This window comes from Gouania willdenowi, chromosome 15, assembly GCF_900634775.1.
Source record: "Gouania willdenowi chromosome 15, fGouWil2.1, whole genome shotgun sequence".
Lineage (NCBI taxonomy): Eukaryota > Metazoa > Chordata > Actinopteri > Blenniiformes > Gobiesocidae > Gouania > Gouania willdenowi.
In genome coordinates, this window is record NC_041058.1 from 3,472,026 (window position 1) to 3,497,887 (window position 25,862).

Consider the following 25,862-nt stretch of genomic DNA (forward strand, 5'->3'; position numbering starts at 1 on the left):
CACACACACTATAACTGAGTCCACATCCTCAGAATATTCCACCTCTCTCCTTTCTATTCCAGGAATTGAGCAGATTTCAATTTTTTTTTATCTAAAATTGACTGAAACCTCTCATAACTATTGGCTTTTCACTTTCCCTTTGTGGTGGCAGGACTCCTTTTAACTCATTTGTCTTTTAAATGTATCTCAGAATTTATGGGACTTTGAACTTCCGTGTGTGTGTGTGTGTGTGTGTGTGTGTGTGTGTGTGGTGTGTGTGTGTGTGTGGTGTGTGTGTGTGTGTGTGTGAGTCTAAACCCTGATGCTCTGGCAGATGTATAATCCTATAGTTTGTCTTGAAGTGCTTCCTGATTGGCATGTGTGGTTGGTGTAGATGCATTAAAGGAGACGGAACACACACAACTTTTGCTCATATCGGGAGCCAAAAAGTGAAAAAAAAAAAAGAAAACAGAATGAAACAACGGAACGCTGTTGCTGCAGCAGTAAGCAATTATTCTGGCTTGTTTATTCCTCCCCCAAACCGTGCAGCCTAAAGTCATCTTTGGTGCATTAATCTGACTCTGCTGCAAAGGACGGATCGATGAGTGGTGAACTTAACACAATTATTTAATAACACATTCCTCCTTTAAAGGAAAATTAGAACAATGGTTGTCAGTTACTTTTTCAGGGCGAGATGTTTCTTAAAAGCCATTACGTTTCGTCTGCTGCTTCCTGCAGACGCATCGACTTACAGCATTGAACTGATAATTGGTTTTGTCGTATGTATCTATCACATACATAGCTCATTTGACATTTTGTCCTGCCTTTTACACTAGATGTGATTGATTTTTATTTAACATAGATCATGATGGTTTTTTACCTCCTGCAAGAAGTTCTGTTTTAGCATGAATTAATTAATTAATTAATTAATTTTGTTTGTTTCTGTGAATAGTCTAACTCCAAACCTAATGGACATCATTTGATGACATTTTCAGGGAAATATCTGAAATGGAACAAGTGATTAGATTTTGGGGATGATGAATATGCCAAATCTGAATCATTTTTTAAAAAAAAATAGAAAACACATTTATTTATCGGATTGTAATGAACAGATGTCCATTTATTTTGAGCTGAACATGTCAAGTTTTTTTCTCCTATCACCTCACGGCGTTTCATCCAGATCTGGGAAACCATCATTAAACATTATGGCATATCATGGCGGAGGTCTGCTCAAAATGACACCAGAAGATTGTGACATTTCCAATTTCTTGTAACATTTTTATTTTAAACTATTGTGGACTTAAAGAAGCTCAAAACCTAAACAATGACTGCAGCTGGACTCTCCTGAATAAAAGCTGCTTACCAGCCCAGTAAAGTCCCTTTAAGTTTTGTCAGGGCCATCAAGCGTATGTTTCCTACGTCTTGGATCACATGAACACAATAACTCCAGTAATGGCAGAGATGTGGACTCAAGTTACACGTCTTGGACTCGAGTCACAAATTTATTGACTTTAGACTCAACAAAATCACAAAGGACTTGCAACTCGACTTAGACTTGAAATCAAATTACTCGTGACTCGTGATTTTATTAAATGGAATCACTATTAATGAGCAACAAGTCTGCTCAAACCCCTGCTGGAGGGTACTCTGCCATCCAAAGACCAACAGGACTTTGAATGATAGCGGTTTTGATGAATGAGATGGAGTCCAGCTTTAGGGTTGCTGGTCAGAGGGTTTTGGGGAACAGACTGGTTAACCAGCTTCCAGTGTGTGTGCCTCAGTGAATCTGCTGCTGTTCAGTGCGCTCAGTGTTATGTATGTTGATGATAGCGGTAGTTAAAACATAGCGGAGCCTCCTCAAGCAGAGACCATGGTGAGTGCTCTCAGTGTACGATGGTATCTGGCCTGCTTAGGGGAGTCTTACCAGATCTGACTAGGAGAGAGTTTTGTAATTACATATCAGACAGGTCCACCTTTAAAGGGGCAGTGTTATGAAAACAGTGGAGAGGAGGAGAAGAAAGCCACGTAGCAGCTCCTGTGAGCGTTTGAAACAGCTGACTCAGCTGAATGACTCTGTTGCTGCTGCCGCACACACGCACCTTGAAACAGTGTTGGTCTCACAATCACAATAGCCACTTAAATATCTGTGTTTTACTATAATGTGCAGTTTTTCGGCTGAAAACAATAACAAGAGTGTGTGGATTGTAAAAGAAAATCGCTAGTGATCAGCTGTTGTGTGGAGTCGGCGTCTATAGACACGCCCATGCATGAATATGCATAAGTAACTGCTCAGAAAGTGACTTTTCAACGGACTAAAACTCTGGAAAACTAGCGAGTTGGAAAATGATTCCAAGACTGATGTCCTTTGGATTTAAAGACTCATGACTTGTTAAGACATGTAAATTAAAGTGGAGGACTTTTGACTTGACTAGGACTTTAGTGACATGACTTGAGACTTACGTGGGACTTGAGAAGCAGTGACTTGTTCCCACCTCTGGGTAATGGTAGATTGTAGATTCCAGAGTTGTAACTACCCTGCACTTAAAGCGCCTAGAGCCTTTGGTCGGTAAAATTTAAGTGTTTAAAGCCACTTTTATCCAAAGATGAGTCATCGTTAGGGCCTGTTAACATCTGAAACGTGTTCTTCATCTTCTTAATCGTCAGGAATGGAAGTGAAAGCAGCATTCCCATGCAAACCAATGGCCAATAAACAGAGGTCAACAGGCTAATTGGAACAGCGTTGTCTGGCCTCGAGGCCGGACTGCATCTCATCATCTGGCCGGACTTAATTCTGTGTATTCTGGTCACTCGCTTTGAGGAACACAGGGAGCCAATTGGTCGGGTCATTAACTTGATTTGAGCCCTGAGGATTATCCTTTACGAGATTCAAGGCGGAATCAGAAACAGCAGTGAAGCGAAGGATCTGACGGGAGCGTTTTAGCCATTTCATCAACATCTGCTTCATGGAAAGCACATATTTCATTTCTTTATCTGAAACATTTAAAGCACAATCATAGCACTACAGCTCATTAGAAGACAACCACCAAGAGTGTGTGAATTGATCCGAAGCTTTGATTTATGAATAAAGTCTAATTAGTGGACAATTATTAAGACTGAGCTGGACTTTGATTATTTACCGCTCTGTTTAAACACAACTCGCCTCAGTTGAATTCAACTGATTTTGTTTCCATTTAAATGGTCTTTAAAAGCAGCTTTGCTCTCATTAGCGACACAAAAGTTACCTGATTGCACGTAATTACCCACACAGTGCGCATCATTTACATACCGTGTGTGTGTTTATGTGTGTCTAGCACAAACGCTAATGCAAAGACAAGTAAGCTAATTCGTTATCAACCTAAAAACCTAAAAGTTAGTTACGTCTTCCAATTGGAAACGTTGAAAGCTTCACAGCTGCAGCAGCTTCAACTTAAATCAAACCATGAGATCATAAAATGCTAACCCATGAATGAATTCATTGCCTTGTGCTTTTTGATGGTTTTTCATTTATTTTTTTCCCCAGACTTCATTTATAGATTTTTCATTTTACAAGTTTGACCATGTCTCACACATGCCCACCATCCCAAACCGCCACAAACGCAACAGCACAGAGAAACGACAAATAAAATACAAGAAAATGAATATACATTATGGACAACTCAAATCAAGAACAAAAATAATGAAATAAATGAAGAAAAACAACAGATAATTAAGTGAAAATAAATAAATGTAACTCCTTTAATCATGTAGATCAGGGGTGTCAAACATATTTTAGTTCAGGGGCCAAATATGGACCAGTTTGATCTCAAGTGGGCCGCAGATTTTTGGTGGGAAAAAGAAACATTTTAACCTCAATTGTGTCAGTCCCTGCTGATCTTCTTGATTTTGTAATTGTGGAATTTAACGGATTTTTGTGGAACTGTTTGTAAGAAATTGCAGGCTTTGTGGCATTGTTATTTCCACAATTGGCAAATTAAATTTACTGCATTCATGTGATATGAACAAAAGAAAACGACAAAGCCACTAAAAAATATTGACAGTTTCAATAAATTGGTGAATTTGAAATATCTACAACTTGATTATTTGCCTACGGCAGTGTAGGACACTACAGGGGAAAATTAGCAAATGAAAACATTAAAAATATGTGGCTTCATAATATTTATTTTTAGTTCAAAATGATAATCAGACTAAATACTAGCAACACACAAGACAACAACAAAAACACACAAAATGAGAGAAAAATATTCTGAATAATGAAAAGAACGACAAAATACATAAAAATGACTGAGAGAGAAAACTACAACACAACAAACGACAACAAAGACTCACTAAATGAGAGAAAAATGCACAAAAACAAACAAACAAACAAACAAATCGAAAACACACAACATAAGAGACAAATGTACTGAATAATAAAAAAAAAAACAGATACAATAACAAAACACACAAAATGATGATAGAAATGATCTTGATTAGAACATGAACTGAAAATACAAAGGTCAATCTTGGTCTCATATGACTGTAAATGATAGAAATAGATATTTTCAGGAGGCACTTATTTATAAAAAAGAGATTCTTTAAAATGTGTTGTCACTCATTCACCCCATCATTATTCTCTATTAGGGATGTAACAATTAATCGTAAGGCAGTTACAAATCGATTCATAGGTATCATGATTGACATCGATACTTTGAAAATTGAATCGCACTACTTTTCTTAAACAGCAGAGGGTGCTATATATTTATCCCTTTTCTTGTCCAGCAGTGTAAATGGCGAAATCTGCTACTACTTTGTTTCTGGCCGCCTTCTACTCTTAAACATGTTCATAAATGATTCCATACCCCTTTAGCACCGAAAGAATATCTGTAATATTACGTGAATATCTGTAATAGTTGTACCGTGAACCCTGTATCGTGAATTGAATCGTATCGGGAGTTGAGTGAATCGTTACATCCCTATTCTCTATTGTTGTTTTTTTCACAGAATTCTGAGTAAAATGTAGTAGTCGGTCATAAGGGGGGTAGTTGGATTCAGAAATAAGAAAAAGATGGTACTTGAGCCTAGAAAGATTGAGAACCACTGGCCTAGGGCACTGACTGACCTAAAGCCGGCCCTGCTCAGAGGAAACTAAATAGTGTGTACTTTATGGTTATTGTCCACATGTCAACACCGTTTCACTTCCCTCCTCCCAAGCTAACCGGGCCCATTCATCCAACGCTAGCTCTGCCAAAACTCAGCCAAACGGCGTTTATTTTCCCTGCTGTCTCCCATAAGGAAAATGGATCTGCTTTCCTGTGCAAACTGATCCTCTTCAGATTGTTCTCTCCATCAAAAACCCATTGAAGCAACGTGACACAAAGCAAATTACCTTCACGGAGAGACGGATAACAGGTGACAGGATTTGATTGTGACTAATGCTTATCTGGACTCAGTCTACTGGCAAAGCACGCCTGCTTATTTTTATTTCATTTATTTTTTACCTTAAAGTATGTCAGTGATTGCAAACAAAGCAGGTGCCTTTGATGGGCTTTGATTAAAAGGATCAAAATAGGACATGGAATCAAATCCTAAATCAGTGTTGTTTGCTTTGCAATCCTGGGTTTTTACAGGCTTTTATCTGAAGAGGATCAAACATTTAAACATTGAGACCAACAGCAAATATATGTATTATGTTAATATTGTATATAAGTAAGTATAGAAATACAGTTGTTTAAGATTGTGTTGTTTAAATTAAAAAAAAGAATAATAATGAAAAAAAATTCAAAAATCTATTTTAATTTTTCAGAAATTTCAGGCAACTCCACATGGGGTCCCGACCCCAAGGTTGAAAAACACTGATTTAGTGGTTCCTGAATAGATATAGTTTTTTATCATTTCCTGTCACACATGGGGTGGGACCAAAAATGACTCTTTATTTGTTAATTTTCCACTCTTTCTCTCTTTCAAGTGCCCCCTGTAGTGCCACCGCGTACCCCTAGAGTTACACGTACCCTCGTTTGAGACACTGCAGTTTAATCAAACACCATGTTGCACATGAAACTAGAGTAAACCTGTGATCTGGACCTGAAACAAACACTTGCCTCCATTTTTTTATTCTTTTTATTGTATTTTATTTCAATACAAACTAACAGTTTATAAGTTAGCTTTACTAGAGCTGTGTGTGTGTGTGTGCGTGTGCGTGTGCGTGCGTGCGTGCGTGCGTGCGTGCGTGTATTAAGGATGAGCGAGTGAGAGGCGGCACACACAAGGTTCTGTGGGCGCTAATTAGCATTAGCATCTCACAAATGGCTTGATATAAACCAGCAACCTTGACATGCAGACACACACACACACATACGCAATCGTGCACGCGCACATGCCTCGCAGTTATTAGCTGCTGATTAACACCTATTTTTTTCACAATTGCTGAGAAAGCTCTGCAGTGATTTCTTTGGAATAGCACACGCACACACACACACACACACACACACGCTCACACACACACACGCTCACAGGCCTATTAGTTGCTCTAATTGAAAGGCAATTAAACCAAGGGTTTGGTGGTGTGAGCTAAATGCACGGTGTCTGTTTTCAGCATCGCTCTGTTTTTAAGCTTTTAACAAACCGCAAAGACCCGGCCACAGAAACCAGATCCTAGAGACAGTTTTAATGCACTGCCTGCATCATGCACAGATCTACCTCACTGTGTTCTTCTCTCTACCCTCCTTTATAGTGAGGGTTTTCTATAGCAGGGTACCTTAGCAGTTCTGCTTATCTACATAAGGCTCAACAGAATAATCCTAATCCGCTCCTTTTTTTTAGTATTTTTTTGCATATCTGGAGAATAAACAATTCAATGGTGAATCTCTGCAGCTTCTAGAATGTTGACGTAAAATCCAGTCGATGCTGTGTTGACCTCCTCTTGATTTTTGCTGCTGGACGCAGTGTCATCAAATTTTTCCCTCACATTACGGACAGTAGAGAAAATTACACATTTGTTAGTGTGCATGGAAGCATTCATGATTCTTTTTCAGTTTTTGTGTACAGTATAAACTATTCTACATCTGAATTGATGATGCATGTTCATGTGGATTTGCTGGGTTTCCTCTTTGTTCTTAAGAATTTTATATTTTGAGAGTGCTTCGAGGTGACTATTGTTGCAATTTGCGCAATATAAATAAAGTTAAGTTGAATGAAATTGAATCTGGTTGAAATAGTGTGTGGAGCTGGAAGCGTTCCCTGATTTCTGTCTTTCCGTCCGTTCGTCCGTCCTTTGGTGCAGAACTATGGTCTTTCTAAGCCTGTGTATGTTTAAAAAAAACAAGTTTTTTTAATTTTACCTCACAAAGCAAGAGTGTCATTTTTTTTTCTTAATTCCCCATCAAAGAACACATGCTGATGTCATGGCAACCGTACCAAAGCAACAGCTGTGCTGAACTTAATCCTGAGTTTTGATGTTTTCTGAATAGAAGTGAATGAAAAATTCTGCGAGGAAAAGCTATATATTTTTTATTACTATACACAGCACGTATGTCAGTGAGAAGCTAAAGTTTCCACTTCCAACGGTTCAAATCGGATCCGATTTGACTGAGAAAAACGTATTATTAGGAGAAATTGGGATTTAATAATAATTCTCAATATTGAAATCCCAATTTTTCTATTCTATAAGGAATCATTTTGTGTTCTTTGTTAAAGCTGTTGGAGAGACAAAAAAATGTATCATATAAAGACATATAATGTTGGCCTCATACATCAATTTGGAGATAATTTGCTGCTGGAACAAAGATGTCAATGGTTAAAAATGTCGCCCGAAAGGTTGTTTCAATCTCCAGTGTCAACACTCTGTTATTGACATTGTTGGTAAAGTTTTGTGCATTGCATTGTGGGATGTGGAAACACTTCCCAAACACATTTCTGGTGTTTGCACTGAAAGTTGTAGCAAAAATAATGGGTTGTGTTTATGTTGTTTACATGGAAAGATCCAAATGTGGCTGAAAATGTAACGTCTGATGTAGTGAGGTGATATCACAGGGAACAAACTACAAGATAAATAGAGTCAAACCAACCACTGACCTCCTTGTCTGGAGAAGAAACACAAGAAATCACAGTAAGAATCAAGTAAAAACACTTTTAAACATCAGTCTACATGACTCTACATCCCACAATGCAATGCAACAATGTTAACAAGAGAGTGTTTATTTTCTTGTTAACATTTGAGCAGCAATCTAAAGATTTTACAACCCTTTTTTTCAAGCAAATTATCTTTGATTTATGGATGTATGAGGCCTAAACTAGCTAGCAAAACACAGCTAGCCAAATGCACATGCAGTCTCTGGCTGTGTTGTAAATGTCACACTAACGTACTACTCACACTAACGTACTACTCACACTAACGTACTACTCACACTAACGTACTACTCATACTAACATAATCCTCATACTAACGTACTACTCACACTAACGTACTACTCACACTAACGTACTACTCATACTAACATAATCCTCATACTAACGTACTACTCACACTAACGTACTACTTATCCTAGCGTACTACTCATACTAACGTACTACTCATACTAACGTACTACTCATCCTAGCGTACTACTCACACTAACGTACTACTCATACTAACATAATCCTCATACTAACGTACTACTCACACTAACGTACTACTCATACTAACGTACTACTCATACTAACGTACTACTCATACTAACTTACTACTCATACTAATATAATCCTCATACTAACGTACTACTCACACTAACGTACTACTCACACTAACGTACTACTCATACTAACGTACTACTCATACTAACGTACTACTTATCCTAGCGTACTACTCACACTAACGTACTACTCACACTAACATAATCCTCATACTAACATACTACTCACACTAACGTACTACTCATCCTAGCGTACTACTCACACTAACGTACTACTCACACTAACATAATCCTCATACTAACATACTACTCACACTAACGTACTACTCATACTAACATAATCCTCATACTAACGTACTACTCACACTAACGTACTACTCATCCTAGCGTACTACTCACACTAACGTACTACTCACACTAACATAATCCTCATACTAACATACTACTCACACTAACGTACTACTCATACTAACATAATCCTCATACTAACATAATCCTCATACTAACGTACTACTCACACTAACGTACTACTTATCCTAGCGTACTACTCATACTAACGTACTACTCATACTAATATAATCCTCACACTAACGTACTACTCATACTAACGTACTACTCATACTAACGTACTACTCATCCTAGTGTACTACTCACACTAACGTACTACTCATACTAACGTACTACTCATACTAATATAATCCTCATACTAACGTACTACTCACACTAACGTACTACTCATCCTAGTGTACTACTCACACTAACGTACTACTCACACTAACGTACTACTCATACTAACGTACTACTCATACTAATGTGGGGAGTGGTGGCCTAGTGGTTAAGGACGTTGGGCTTGTAATCGGAGGGTTGCCGGTTCAAGCCTCACCGGGGCCGTCACTGTGGGATGTTGAGCAAGTCCCTTAACCCGAACTGCTCCCAGGCGCCGCAAAATGGGCTGCCGACTGCTCCTCAGGGATGGGTTAAGTGCAGAAGACAAATTCCAATAATGTACTAACATTACATGGCCAATTAAAGGCGAAAGCCCGATTTAATCAAAAAAATTAATTTAATATAATCCTCATACTAACGTACTACTCATACTAACGTACTACTCATCCTAGTGTACTACTCACACTAACGTACTACTCATACTAACGTACTACTCATACTAAGTCTGAGGTCAAAATGAGTATGTAGTGCGTTCACATTAGATAGCATGAAAAGATTGATACGATATCAGCATGAATCATACATACTTTTATTACTTATTTTATAGTGTGGAACGTTAGAAAAGCCTTGATCAGGTGTCAACAACAGTAGGGATGAAAAAAACTGACCCATTTATTATTAACCAGTTGGTTTCATACATTTTAATATAATATAATATATTTCTGAGATTTTAGATGCAGTCCAATAAAATCTGATAATCGTTTTCTGGCTGATGGACTGATATCTGATATCAATATTTGATTGGGACACCCCTAATAAAATCTGTGATTTATTTTTTTATATTCTACTTGGTCACTTTCTCATTATTCCAATCCTACTTACTGTATACAGTATATAGTAGACAGTACTATACTCTACAAACTCAATGATTATATACTGAGTGTGACATTTACAACACAGCCCCAATCTACATTTATCTTCATTAATATTCGGGAAGGATATTCTGATAAATAGTAAATTTATCCACACAAAGAATCAACCTAAGCTCTAATAATGGGAGTTTTGAAGATGTGAGCATTAAATATACAAACCTAACCTCTACCTTTCTTCTTCCTCCATGCATTATTCTGTTTGTACATGTACAGTATGTGCATGCTGTTCTTTGTTGACACAGGGACAGTGTCATGGAGTGTTCAGGGCCCTCTGAGAAATGAATAAATGAACATTAAGGAATTAAAGCAGATAAGTACTTCTACGCCTGTTTTAATGTTATTTTACAGCTGCTGTTGAAGGCTGACTGTTTCACTCAGCAACTAAACGCCACAAATCACAAACATTAGCTTTTATTTCCTACATTTGTTCTGGTTATGTTAACATTTAAGGACTTTGTCTCCCTGTGTGCGATCGGAGCTACTTTTAAAGGTTTAAAGTTGTGGTTGAGTTGATCGAGCAACAAGCTTCAATTAAAGCATTTTTAACTCAAGCTTTGCAGAAACCTCCCATTGTTCCCTGTAAGAATGTTTCTTTGTATCCAATCACAGCTCCACAGACACCCAGAGGAAACAAACAGAAGCTTCTCCTGTGTTTTCACCTGTTGGAAAAAACTTTCACTCTTTACTCATCTAAAAGCCTTGGGGTCAGGACCTTATTTGGGGTCGCAAGGCAATGGGATGTGGTCGCCAGATGTCTTCCAGATGTCTTCAACTAGAAATATTTTTTTGAACAATTTGAGAATAATTTTTGCTTATTTTTTCCATTTTTTTGCAACTACACCAAACTTGCCATATTTTAAATATTTTCATCACTTTTTCTTGCCATATTTTTTGCTCTTTTTAGTGCATTTTTGTTACATTACTCCCATTTCTGCCTCTTCTCCATCAAATATTGATGCCGTTTCAGCACATTTTTTACACTTTAAACCCTTTCCACCACTTTTTCCACCTAATGTCACATATGTTGACCCATTATTGTCACTTTCAACCTCTTTTCACCACATTTCATGCTTATTTTTTACCCATTTAACCACATTAACATTTTTTCATACCCATTAATTAAGACACTTTGAACCATTTTGACTACTTTTTCCGCCCACTCTAATTTCTAACTTTTATCGCTGATATCCGGAGTTTCTGCAAAATCTATGTTTATGCACAATTCTTTTGAAATTCATAAAAATACCTAACTAGTCTTTTACTATGGTCTACTGCAGGTGGTCATTCATAAGCATTAATGTATATAAGTCCCGCCTTTGTCCTATAGACCACTATACAAATGGAAATGAGCGGCGAGTGTGCCCAGCCAATAGGCTTCAACTTCCTGTTTTTGAGACTGTCAATCAAATTGAATGCTGAACTGTGCATGGAAACAACAGCAAACAGATAAACATGATTTTGGCTCCTACCTGATCCATAGACCTACAGTATATCAATGTGACCCGACAGAACCTTATGTTGATATGTTGTCATTTGGCGCCCCTCCAGCAAATGGCACCCTATGGCCGCCTGTGTTGCCTGTCGGGAAGGCCGGCCCTGCTTGTAACCTCACCTCACTACGCGAAACATTCAATTTCGGCCGGATTCATATTTTTCCTATAAACCCCTCAGGAATAAAGAAGAATAAGGTGAACAGCATCCTGTTGGATCACTGCATGGATGTTCAATCTCACTTAAATACAATCTGTCACATGTCAGCGGACACATTTAGACCTTCTTCTTTAACGGCGTGCAGCAGCGATGGGGTGTTGATGATCTAACACGTGTGTACATGCGGTGTGGATGTTTGTGAGGATATATTTTAGCCAGCGGGGATGTCACAGCGCTCTGACCCTGAGGCCATGGCTCCTAATGTGAGCCCATGAATCACACACACACACACACACACACACACACACTCAGCCATTGTGTTCACAGCTTCACTGTGAAGCCTTGAGAATGCTCCACACACACACATGTAGACGCAGTGTGTTGTTCTAATGGGGCTCTTGAGCCATGGATTCAGACAGAGGAAGTAGAGTCTGGTCCTAAGTCTCTCTGGCCCTGGGGAGTCATTATCACCGTCTGCTTCTGTTCTGCTTTTCTGCTTCGTCGTCAGCGCTGACGCACGTCGCACAAGTTCAGGCACTTTTTTGGAAGGAAAACATAACAAATGTGATAAAAGTGTCACAATGAGCCAGCGTTACGTCCTTAACTTCAAACATAGATCCATATGGGACATCATTATGTTTGCATTTCAGTCCAAATCATGTTTTTTGCTTTGTAGTCACATTTATAGATTTCCACTTGTCGTTTCGCTAATGCACAGCATCGGAGCATGAAGGGTTATTTTTAATGCTGTTTGTGCACATACAGTATGTACAGTATGTATGCATCCATCCATTATTTCAGGAATCCAAAAACTGTCTGCTTGTGGAAAATAACACTGATGTATAATTTAATAACCACAGATTAGCAAACCCTGATTTGATTAGTGATTTTTCAAACCCCATATCTGCATAATTCTATTGTAGAACACAATGTTAATGTAGACATTTTTTATAGTTTCTTCATTATTATTTGCAATAATTTTATGATAGATAGATACATAGATATGTAGATAGATAGATAGATAGATAGATAGATAGATAGATAGATAGATATGTACGTAGATAGATAAATGGATGGATAGATAGATACGTGGATAGATAGATAGATATGTAGATACTGTAGATAGATAGATTGATAGATAGGTACATAGATAGATAGATAGATAGATAGATAGATAGATAGATAGATAGATACTGTAGATAGATAGATAGATTGATAGATAAGTACATCGATACGTACGTAGATAGATAGATAGGTACATAGATACATACATAGATAGATAGATATGTATAAATAGATAAGTCTTTACATTTTACATTATTCTGACCGTCTCCTAAATATTAAGTATTTATTTGTTAAATTAACGACTAAAAGTTTCCTCAAATTTGAATGTAAACAAAGAGCTTGCCTGCTAGTTTTTATTTATCTAACCCCATTAAATATTTCTAAAACAACTTTATTCATATTATTTATTTATTGCTTTATTTAACAGGGACAGTGTACTTTAATGTCAATACAGAACATGTACCAGATTTAGCCAGAATGATAAAAACTCTACTACATAATAACATATCATACTTATTTACACTTGTATTTGATAAGAGACATTTGTCAGCTATTAAAACATACAAGTTCATGAAATAAATCAATAAAAAGTCACCAGGAGGCACATACATTACATCAAATATGATGAATATCGGTTGTATTCTGACAATATTTCACTCTTTTCCTTATACTAGAACATTTGACTGTATTATTTACTTTGTCTCATCTTAAAATAGTTCCTATTATCTCATTGTAACACATGAGATGTCATTACAAAGGTCAGAATGTCCTCTGTTAGGCCCAGAAATAGCTGAGTGTGGCCACGCTAAGGAGTTAAAAGATACAGACCAAAATCTAATGATACAAATGAAGAGGTTGGATATCAGGAAGCACCTGTAGTTTAAATATTAAGACAAAATATAATCACTTTATCTGCTGTAACTTTTGTTCGACACTACTTTAAACTCAATACATCAAATCGAGCCATGAAGACGCTAAACTTTTAAATAATGTCATATTCTCCCGTGAGGAAACTATTTCCATATCTTTTCTGCTGTAACTCAGTAATGGGAACATCATCGTATTCACAGTCACACTGAACATTAGGGAGCTGTCATTCCTTCCACACACAGCATCAATCCTTCTTTTTTCTTATTATTAATGTGCTTTTATGTGACAGAGAGGTGACAGTTTGTCAGACCAAGAACAAAAGGACCTGTAGCGAGGTGAACGGGGGCCACTGGGGGCCCACTGGGGGAAGGCAATTTATTTTAGACCTGGCTTGATTTTTTTATTTTTTTTTTCCTGGTTAAATGAAGCTGACACTCATTGTGACACATTAGTGACAGCAGAGGCTCCGTGCACAACACGTGCACAACACGTGCACACCAGAGGTTTTCATTGTCCCTTCCCACTTTCAGCACTGTTCAGCGTAAAATTATTTACCTGAAATTATGTCATAATAAAAAAGTATTTTCACTCTAAAACCTAATGTGCTTTTAAAATTAAAAGAATGTTTTTCTCAATAAGCATAATTCATTTTTTGTGCCTGTTTGTGTAATTTAGGGGATTTTTGTTGTTTTTTTTTTGGGTTTTTTTGTCATTGTGCGTGTTTTGTGTCATTTTTGTGTATTTTTGCTGGGTTTTTTTGTATTTTTATGTCTTTTTGTATTTTTATGTCTTTTTGTATATTTTTCGCCCATTTCATGTGTTTTTTTGTGCTTGTTTTGGGTGATTTTTGGATTTTTTTCTTGTTTTGTATCTTTTTCATTTATTTTGGTGCACATATGTTGTCATTTTGTGTAATTTTGTGGTTGTTTTGTGTAATTCTCTGGACGTTTTGTGTATTTTTTCTGTCATTTTGAATGTTTTGGGTGTCATTATTGTGGATTTTTGCCGTTTTGCGTATTTTTATGTCATTTTGTATATTTTTCTCCAATTTTATGTATTTTTTGTGCTTGTTTTGAGTGATTTTCAGATTCATTTGTTATTTTGTTTGCTCTTGAAGCCATTCTTGTGAATTTTTGTTGTTGTTTTGTATCTTTTTCAGTTATTTCTGTGCACTTATGTTGTCATTTTGTCTGATTTTGTTCTCCTTTTGTGTATTTTTCTGTCTTTTCCTCTAGTTTTGTGTTTTCCTGCTGTTTTCTGTATTTTTTCGTCATCATGTGCGCCTACCTTCAGGGTAGCATGAAATTCTAGTTACAGTGTGTCCTGCAGCTTATGTGCACGTGTGCATTTCTAAAGCCACGCACGTGTCAATCACAGGACTTGGAGATAATTAGATAGATGATGAGCCAGTGTGGATTTAGCTGTCATCACTTCCTGGTTGGATGGACATGTGGTCAACTGTAGCCAATGAGCCCAGAGGGTATTAGTGCTTTCACAGATCTTTGTCCAAATAAAGACACAAATGAAAGGAATGTGTATGTTTTCCTAGTGCTGTGGTGAAAGGAGAGATGAGGATCTATAGGGAACCACTGACGATGCCTACGGAGTTAGATAACGTTGTCATTATTATTATTATTATTATTATTATTATTATTATTATTATTATTATTATTATTATTATTATTATTGTTTTACCAATTACTGTCAAAGACAGTCAACTCTGGGCATCGGCTCGTGTTTAAAGGACTTGTGCAAATTGTTTGTCCTTATTTACATGTGGTCATCTTCAACTATCTATCTCAACGGTAGTAACAGACAAACGTTGTGTTTTGATGACTAGTTGCCGACAAGTATTCTCACTGTGACGTACAGCCGAAATGGCTGCAGCTTGGAAATCGGAAAAAAAGTGGATTTCTCGACGGACATGTTGTTATCATGTGAATACTTTTGATTTTTAGTCTCTTTTATGAGCATTTTTTGGTCACTTTAAAGTCGTACGACCAGGAAACTTCTGGTAGCACTGGGACGAGACCCCAGTACGGTGTACATTTTAGGACATTCTCAGGTATCAGGAAAACCACTGTCACTTGTCAGACCAAATGCCGTCAGATGAAACTGCCTCAGGCTTCAAAATAAACCGCCTCAGGCCGTAAAACACAACATGACGTTGTAATTTGACGTAACCGGAAATACACATTGACGTCATCAATATTTGCTGCTTTGGATATGAGAGTAAGTTGAAAGCTGTTACTTTCTATTTATTTTTAAAGGTTAAGATATATCATCGTTTCATTTAACTATGTATTTATTAATCAAATAATACGTTGATATATCTTAACTTTTAAAAAATATAAGAAAAGAACGGCTTTTCTTACTTTGTCATGTGTATTTCCAGTTCCTTCAAAATAAAACGCCATGTTGTGTTTTAAGGCCTGATGCCGTTGAGTCTGATGACTTTTATTTTGAAGCCTGAGGCCGTTTGGTTTGATAAGTGAGGCGGTTTCATTTGACAGAGGTTTTGCTGAGTCATGAGTCCGTTTGGTCTGACAAATGACAAATGGAATAAATGGGAGATGAGTCTGTTAACAAACGTTTCCTTTCGATCAATGTTTTTATCTGTAGTATTCCAGAACATTGAAATACTATACGTCACTAACCACCAACAGAAGAAAGCATGAGGTGCCATTGGTTGATGAACAACTCCGTCTAAGTTCAAACCAAATAAGTTTATAAATGCTGCAGAGTGAAGCATTTGACCTCCCATCAAAGCCTCAATTCCCCTCAGTCGCATTTTCTCCACATCTAAGCAGTTGTTTGATTAATTCATTGCCCGTATCAAATTAATTCCACAACACTCACATATGCCAGACTTTTCAATAAAAAGTGCACTCAAGGCATTTTGTAGACACTCATTAAGTTTCGTGTAACAAGGCTGGCAGATTTTTTGACTTCACAACAGTTGATGGACACGACACAGTTCAGAGACGTGTGTCGAACACTTTCTCTTTACCAGAACAAGGAAAGAAAGTTCTAGGATGTGTGAACGCCGCCTGTTAAGGAAAGGAGTTAGGAGACTTCCTAAAGGAGTTAGGGGAAGGCCATTACGCTGTTTTGACAATCAGACACACTTCCACTAGGTGACATAATAATAATAATAATAATGATAAGGTTAGTGAGGAGTAGTAACCCTTTCCGCTGATATAATCCTGAATATCAGAGTGTTTGAATGTAAATCAAAGGAAAAGAGGTTACCAGGCTACGAGGAACAAAAGCAAAACTAAGAGAACGTCACATCGAGAACGGTTGCTCACACTCACCTTCCATTCACAAATCAACATTAATCATAACAAGTATGATTTTATGAAATTGTTACATTTATATAAGATACAGGCCTACATAATATTGTAGACATACACATGTACAACCACACAAAGCATTCCTCGGTGAATAAATTGTGTTGAATAAAACATCATGTGGTTAAATCAGTCATAATCTGATAATTTGGCTGCATATCATTAGATATGGGTTTTAGATTATTTAAAGTTGTTCAAGGCGTATTATTGCATCAGAGTTTCCTAAGCTAAAGGAGGTAATAAAGGAAGCATTGTGCCTCTTTTCCTTAGCGTTTAGAGAATTGGAACGGTCCTTAACTTGGCTGCCACTTAAAGAGTAACTAAACCCCTGCTTTCTCCTGACCTGCCACTAGGAGGGAAATTCAAAAAAGGCCTTGATAATGGGCGGGGCTCCTGGAGCAGTTAACACACGCCCAGTCTATACTATAATATCTCTCAATGAACAATCTATGCTATGCTAACTAGCTACTCATTACTCAATATACCTTTCTAGTCACTATTCTCTCAATCCAACCTACTCATTACAGATTGCAGAGTCCACAGGTGCTAGTTTTTTTAAAAAGAGGCGGGGCTTGTGGCATCACATGATCTTGTTCTCAGCCAATAGCAAAAATCAATTGTAATAGCCAGGTTTCAACCCATAGAGGGCAGTCACTCTGATATTTTACAACTAAATATGACAAATTGAAATACTTTGACCAAAATGTTGAGAGTTGGAACAGGATCAATCAACAGCACTTTTTAATACCCAAATACATTTGTATTCAGCAGGTTTTGGGGTTTAGTTACTCTTTAAACACTTCCAGGGGTTAAGGAAAGGTGGATAGAAAAGGAGATAGGGGGAAATATTCGGACGCAGTCCTGTACTTTTTGTTCTGACGTCGCTTTCATTAGAGCTGAGTCGCTGTGACCCGTTGTTACGTGAGCTACCCTCCCCACCAAGAATCAGTCTGCGTCTAATTGAAATAAAGCTAATGGGTTCACAAACAGCGCTGCCTGTGTAATCACTGCACTGCCCCAATTAACACAACTTCCAGCTGCACTCGTCGAATCCATAAGAGATGAATCAGTTGACTGTATAAAAGTTTTCTCTTTAAAGTTACTGACTGAAGTCTCTGCTTCTTCTTCTGTTCTCTCGCAGACGACGGCGTGGCAAATTGGTGATGAGCAACTGCAGCGTCAGCCTCCGCCTTGGCTAATGATCTAGTCAAGTCGATAACAACAAGGCTTCGTAAGAAAAACTCCAAGCGGGGCCTTAGTGGGAGCGGCGCTCCACTGAGAGAGGAACCAGAGAGAGAAGAACGCGGCGGAGAGAGACTCACGACGATGACGCGGCACGGCCTTGGGCTGCTCACGGCCTTCCTGGTGCTTTTGGGAGTTTCTGCGCTTTGTAGTGCGGCATTGGGGATCCAGAGAGGAAGTGGAGCACTGGAACAAAGAGGGCACAGACACAGACACCCAGGTACGACAGGGGAACGTTGTTTTAGAAGCATCACACTGCACAAAAAAAAAACACTTTTTTACATTCTTGCATTGTTTTACACTGAGAGAAAAACAAAAACCTACCAAACCGAGGTCACAGTCATTCAAACAAACTTATATATGAACATATGAACTATTGACTAACCCAACTGCAACATAGTTTTACTATGATATTTATGTTGCCTCAAGCTGCTGTAACACCCAAATTTCACCCTGGTCATCAATAACTGATTATCTTATCTTATTTTATCTTAAATGCAACGCCACAGCCAATGAAATGTGAAGTTGTAGCTACTTGTTGCAGTTTGCTTGGCCTCAGCAAGGGAGATACTAAGATCTACACAGTGGTTTTCAGGAGGTCTGGGTCAGAATTTCTGAGAAAGACCCTTAACCCCAATAAAACACTTCCTGTGTGGCCACAACCTAGCCAGTCCACTGCTAGTGGGTTAGAATGACAAATACAGAATATTATTATTATGTTCTTTTCGTTCTAGGCTTGACGGTTCAATGCATACAAACAGAATGCCCATTGCACGACTTACCGTCTAGAGTCCACCAACTCGCTCTTTAATCCTTTCAAAATAAGAGTAGGGTGTTGGGTGATACACCAACAAAGTACAAGACCCTGGCGTTAAACCTAACAGTCGCCCAGTAAATGCATCATGGACACTTGCTGTTCTTTCAAGATTTATATCATCTCGTTTGGTTTTCAGAGGTTTAATGGACACATTGTGCTACAGTCTGTGATTCCACATGGAGACTGTTGAAATATTTGGTCACAGAGTGTTTAGCTATGAAGCTAAAGCTATAATCATAGTGTTTTTATTAAGTAGGGTTGGGCATCGAGTATTGAGTATTGATTGGTCCTGATCAAATTTTGATTCCTACTTTTAATACTCAGTCCGCTGACCGGAAGAAGAAGCCGCCGAAACACCAACGAAGAAGAATCCATTGCAAGTGTTTACATTACCAGTTGTAGATACATACAGTATACATTTTATACAATTTGGCTCTTAAAAGAACGACGCCCAACCCTATTGTGAAGTAAGTCCTCAAGTACAAGTCCCAAGTTCTCTAACCTGGTGTCTAAGCTAACTTACCCCAATACCGGCCCCTCACCCTAGAGGTGTGATCAACACTTTAAATCAATGCCTTCCTGTTCATTAGGTTTCTGCTTCAACAAGCCTCAGCCAATTGATCATTTGAATCCATTGTTGTAAATGAACATTTCTTCACTCTCATTGTGTGTGTTTTTGTGTGTGTGTGCTGTTAGGTCACATGTCGCTGCACAGACATAGACAGAGGACGGGGAAGGAGGGGCAGGTTCTCCACAGATCCAAACGAGGATGGGTCTGGAATCAGTTCTTTGTCATTGAGGAGTACACCGGGCCTGACCCCGTTCTGGTGGGCAGAGTGAGTATAATGAAGTCTGAGTTCATCAAACCTTCCTCCATTAACTCCTGCTTTTTCTTCGCGGAGAATCGGCTCTTCAATAACTCATTAATTAAAAGCGACTTTGCCCTCGAATAACATTGAGAGCGAGGCCAAACGAGGGGACGGCAAAACACGGACAGGATTTAAAAAGGAGGCGACCATTCTTCAGGGAGAGGTGGGAAAAAACAAAGAGTGTCACGTTCTCAATCCAAGGCCGTAGATGATTGGTGGATCCACTCTGCTAGAAGTACATCACGTAAAGCGAGCGGCGTTGTCACCAAAAACCAACAACTGATGTTTACAAGGCGACATATTTCACAGAGAAGTGTCTGCAAGGAAAGAACAGGGGTTATTGTTTGGCTCCACATTTCAAATTCTAAAGACAAAATGATACAAAAGTACACGCAGTGACAGAAAAGTCACACAAATGGATAACAGTACATAAAATGACTTCAAAAACACACAAAATTGACATAATGACAGAAAAAAACACAGTGATTTCAAAATCACACAAGTTTATAGAAGAGTATTCTAAAACCACACAGAACAACAACAGAAATTACACAAAATTGCAACAGAATTGCACAAAATTACCCCAAGAGAACACAAATGTACATAAAAATACACAAAGCAATTTCAAAATTACACAAATTTACAGAAAAATATACAAAAGTATTCTAAAATCACACAGAACAACAAAATTACACAAAATTACAAAAGAATTGCACAAAATTACCCCAAGAGAAGACAAATTTACAGAAAAATACACAAAGTAATTCCAAAATGACACAATCTTACAGAAAATACACAACATAGCAACAAAAATGTGCAAGAAGACAGAAATTACACAAAATTATTTCAAAATCACACAAATTAAAAAAAAAATACACAAAATGGTTCCAAAATCACATACATTTACAGAAACATACACAAAAATTATTCAAAAATTTACAGAGAAATACACAAAACAATTGCACAATTCCACATATTTAGTAAATTCATGAGGGATGCTCAGAATTTCTCCAGGCAACAATTTAAACAATCCTCTCATTTGTGTTTACAATAAAACTTTACCAGGAAGTTTGAATCAAATTACTTTTATGACTCACTTCTCTTTGTTTTTTTGTCTCCTCAGCTCCACTCAGACGTAGACTCGGGCAACGGCAACATCAAGTACATCCTGTCGGGCGAGGGAGCGGGAACGATCTTCGTCATCGACGACAAGACGGGCAACATCCACGCCACTAAGAAGCTGGACCGCGAGGAGCAGGCCCAGTACACGCTCACGGCCCAGGCTGTGGCCAGAGACACTAACAAACCTCTGGAGCCTCCGTCGGAGTTTATCGTCAAAGTTCAGGACATCAACGATAATCCTCCTGAGTTTCTTCACGGGCCGTATTACGCCAGGGTGCCTGAGATGTCCAACGTTGGTGAGTGGCAGACATGTAACGAATACTTATGTACTGTATATGGTGGAGGTAAGCTACAATGTAGCCACAGCTGCCCTAGGGCAGACTGACAGAGGCGTGGCTGCCCACGGCCCCTCTGACCACCACCAACATTCATGCACAATTCATACAAGGCAATGTGGGTAAAGTGCCTTGCCCAAGGACACAACGACAATGACTCGGTTAGAGTTGTTGTTGCCATGGTTCCCTTGCATACAGTAAACATCTCATTATGAACTTAAAAAGGAAAAAAACAAATCTTTCCCAGTTGGAGTTTAATTTATTTTCCACAAAAGGCATCTCTGTAAAGGTTTGTCAAAATGAACATTTTAAATAAATAAAATAAAATAAAACCAATTAATTCAATTAAAAAGTAAAAAAAAAAAAATCAGGCTCTAACCTTCAATGCTGTGTTTATTTATTTATTTTTTTATTTCAAACGAACTAACTAATAAAAAAAAATAGATAAAAACGAAAACGACTAAACGAGTCTCAACAGAAATGTCTATAAAATAAAAAAAAAAAAACATTCTTCACCAATGAAAAATGCTAAAATTCAATGAAATAAACTAAATGGACATTACAAATAAATGAACATACACCATAACGTTTAATCTGATTGTTGTCTGGTTATTTCATTTTTTGTTGTTTCACAATGTCCGTTGATCATTTTAAAACAGAAGATATTGATCTAATCAGTAACGATCGGGTGTAGAAATATAACGACTTTACTTCTTTTAAAATGTACGTAACGTACAAGTAAAATAATTGACTTGGAAATATACTCACAAAAATACAAGTACCCATAAAAGCAACTCAATTACAGTAACGTGAGTACTTACTGTATAATCTGTTATTTTCACCTCTACCAAAGAGTTGAGGATGTGACCGTATATAAGTTATAGAATGAGGTTGTTTCACAGAGTGGATTTTAGAGCGAGTGGAGAAAATGAGCTGATTTTTTAAGCTGATGCATTCGCTGCTCTTCAGGCCATGCTGACACCACTGCTGACTGGAACTTGATTACACTTTTTTTTTTTTTTGCATATGCCCAGTGGATTCTCTATGCGAGCAAGTCTGCTAGAGTTGCAATTAGAAAAGAAGCAGTCCCGGGAGCTGATGAGAAACTGTAAAGAAAGTTTGGATTTCCACCGTGTTTGGATGCCAGCGAACGTCTATCAGTCGACCTGCAGAGAAACAACTGTAAAGGCTTCAATGCAAATTTAAAAATAGAAATTTAAACAGTGGGGGGGGGAAGATTGTAGGATGGTTACACATCTGTGCCACCTGCAGGCTACGAGCCCTTATTTTACATTTTTATCAAAGCATATTTAATGGTATATTCATGTTTAGATGCAGAGCAAACACGTAATGAGGCTTGAAAGAATAAACTGTCTATGTATAGAGGAGAAAAGTTTCGCTCTTTGCTGCAGGAAACAATTGAAAGTTTGGGGACAACATTAATTTATCAGTGATTTATAGAGCCAATTTGGACTGAGGATTCATGGCTAGATGTGGCTTTTTCTAAAAAGGTGAAAATACTTTCTTGTGCCAAGCTTGGTTCAAAACAGCATCACTGATCTAATAAGTAGCCTGTTCTATACATTTAATGTTCTACTCGGGGGCATAAGAACCAAACTCCTACCTATTTTAGGATGCCAAGCGATGCTCTGCGTGTTGCTTGTGCAGGAGAAATACTAGCTTTCTCCCTTCAAACTACTTCTTTTTCTATCATTTAAGGTTTCATTTATTGAGACAGTTTTTTTTCCCTGAAAAAAGTTGTCTTAATAAATGAAACCTTCATATATTATTCAGAAAAGAAGACAAAATGAACTTGCTGGAATTACTTCTTCTTCTACTATCTTTATTTTTGTACTAATGCTGCGTTCACACCGAATGCGTTTTCTGCAGCACCGGACACATCTGCCGCACGAAACGTACCGCAGGTTTCACAGGATCAAAAATGTCCCCATTCGCTTCATATGCACTTTTGAAGCGAAGCCCCGCCCACCAGAGACACATCCAACTCGGTGAGTTTCACTGCCTGCTGAAGCGAGGAGCTGCGCTCCTTTTTCTCCTCTCATAAACATAAACCACCAGTGAAAAAAGCCGGTGTGATTAGCGGCTAATGCTATGCTAGCTCAGTGCTACTACCACCTCCTTCCTGATTCTCCCCCACGCCTAATCCTTCCTAGTCCGGTCCCGGTTATAAAGGCCGTGTCATACAGCTCCAGGTGGTCACACACAGCTTCTACTCCATCGTCAACAAAGACTCTGATTGGCTTTTGTCATGCAAAATAGTTGCAGGAGTTCAATATTTTCAACTCTAGCGAATGTGTGAATATGACGAAAATCGGGAGCGCGCTCTCTTGAGGTGTGGATCGGACCGCACCGCCACACGGGAAAGATTTTGCATCTGGGACGCATCTATTCATTGACTTTGTATGTAATCTGGTCCCACAAACATTTTGTGACGCATTCGGTGTGAACGCAGCATAAGGGTGTAATAGTACACAAAACACTGGGTTTAGTACAAACCTTGCTTTTGGTTCATTTTTGGTTTAGTCCAGGGGTAAAACAGTTTTTTTTAGCGAGAAAAAAAAAAAAAAAACATTTCATTGCGCTAACATATGCATCAAACACATGTTAACGTCTGGTCACTAGGTGTCAGTCAACCACATCAAACCTTGGGAGACTACCTCACTCCTTAATGCATTTTAGCTTGGAAGTTAATTGTGAGAAAAAGTGAGAAAAGACTCGCTTTTTATTTGACTTTTATTTAACGAAGTATATAACAGTCTCTTCCTGTGAGAATTTGTATTTATTAATCGTTCAAAACACGGTGATTCCGTATTTTAATAATCATTAGCTACACACCTGTAGCCTACTGTACCAAAATGGTTTGGTATGAATATGTGCACCCTAATTAGTAATTACGCCCCAACTTTCCATTATGTGGAGTGTTTGAATCACCAGGGTAAGTGTGTCACAGACTGTAGTTAGGCAATGAGGTGTAGCAGTTTGTGATCCTGTTTAATTGTAAACCTTTTGGAAGGTCTGAATCTGGCACTTTCACCTCATTTCTGCATCATCCTCATTGGCAGTGGGTGAGTTTGTTCATTTGATTAAATTAGCCTCAAAACTAACCACAATCTAGCAAAGAAAACAACTCAGGACTTCAGTGCGTTTTGTTAAATACTGTTTTTTCACCTCTAAATCTAAATCTAAATCTAATCTATAAAACAGGGTAAAGTGCTTCATAAAATGAGCTTTTTTCTATTGCAGTTCTTGAAGGTTGTGTTGGATCAGATCAGGTTAAAACTGCAGACAGTAATTTACAAAGTTTAATCAAGTTTTTTTTTTTTTACAGGAAGCAACACATCCAGGAAAAAAATAAATTATTATTTCAACAATTATGCAAAGTTAATCAAATATATTTCATGCATCACCAAAAGTAATTTATTCGCCCTCTTTGCTTAGTTTATCTGGGTCCAGTTCAGCTCCCAATGGTTTCCTGTTAGTTTTTCCTAAAAAAAAAAGAAAGGTAAACTATGACAACTAGTGCAGATTATCCTACGGGTGTTACAAGGCCTTCACTAATCCCAGGGGTGATGAACTTTGTCACTTCCTGTAAGAAGCATAATGGTTCTGCTGAAGTATGAAAATCTCTGAATGTTTCCACGAGTAAATGATGAAACGCAGTGAAATAACAACAGAAACTGGCCTCACAGAGACTGCAGAAAGAAAAGAAAAGCAAAAAGTGCTTTTCTCTCTTTGCTGCAGACGGGTAAATCAACTCTGCCAATGTTTCCTGTCAAATCTTGTGAAAGTGCAATGTTGCGACTCCCATTGTGTGTCTTCTTGTGTGTGTGTCCTGTAGGCACGTCGGTGATGCAGGTGACAGCTACGGATGCTGATGACCCCACCTACGGCAACAGCGCCCGGCTGGTGTACAGCATCCTCCAAGGACAGCCGTATTTCTCAGTGGAGCCGCAAACAGGTGAAGAACGTACAAACTACAACAGAACCAAGACAGATTCTCCTTCACTGAGGGTTGAAATATATTCATGTGCTATAGAATGTCACAATATTCTCTCTTAAAGAACATTTCAAGCCTTTTTAATGCTCAGAATGTTCACAAATGCAACAACAAATAGCTTAAGATTAGCATTATATATATTTATTATTACTACTAGTATCACAAATAGTCTTTACTAGTGCTACTAGTGCATTTAAACTCTCACTACTGTTTTCATTCTACTAGTAGTACTAGTAGAGCTAACACAAATAAAGTAGGAGGGATTCATTACCAAATCCAGCTCTCTGATTGGTTGTATT

At 38.0% G+C, this 25,862-nt stretch overlaps 1 protein-coding gene across 3 annotated transcripts in view; it reads left to right on the top strand.

Moving 5' to 3' along the window:
* Positions 1–25,862, top strand: part of cdh11 (cadherin 11, type 2, OB-cadherin (osteoblast)) — a 117,536-nt gene that overhangs the window by 62,052 nt on the left and 29,622 nt on the right. For 2 of the 3 annotated variants that reach the window (XM_028468388.1, XM_028468387.1), the window contains 4 exons: positions 18,302–18,622; positions 19,916–20,055; positions 21,212–21,506; positions 25,405–25,524. In XM_028468388.1, the coding sequence (XP_028324189.1) occupies positions 18,487–18,622; positions 19,916–20,055; positions 21,212–21,506; positions 25,405–25,524 (691 nt within the window). In that variant the 5' untranslated portion in view covers positions 18,302–18,486. Of the gene's footprint in view, positions 1–7,930; positions 8,063–18,301; positions 18,623–19,915; positions 20,056–21,211; positions 21,507–25,404; positions 25,525–25,862 lie in introns of those variants that run through there. The other variant, XM_028468389.1, reaches the window with a different exon arrangement.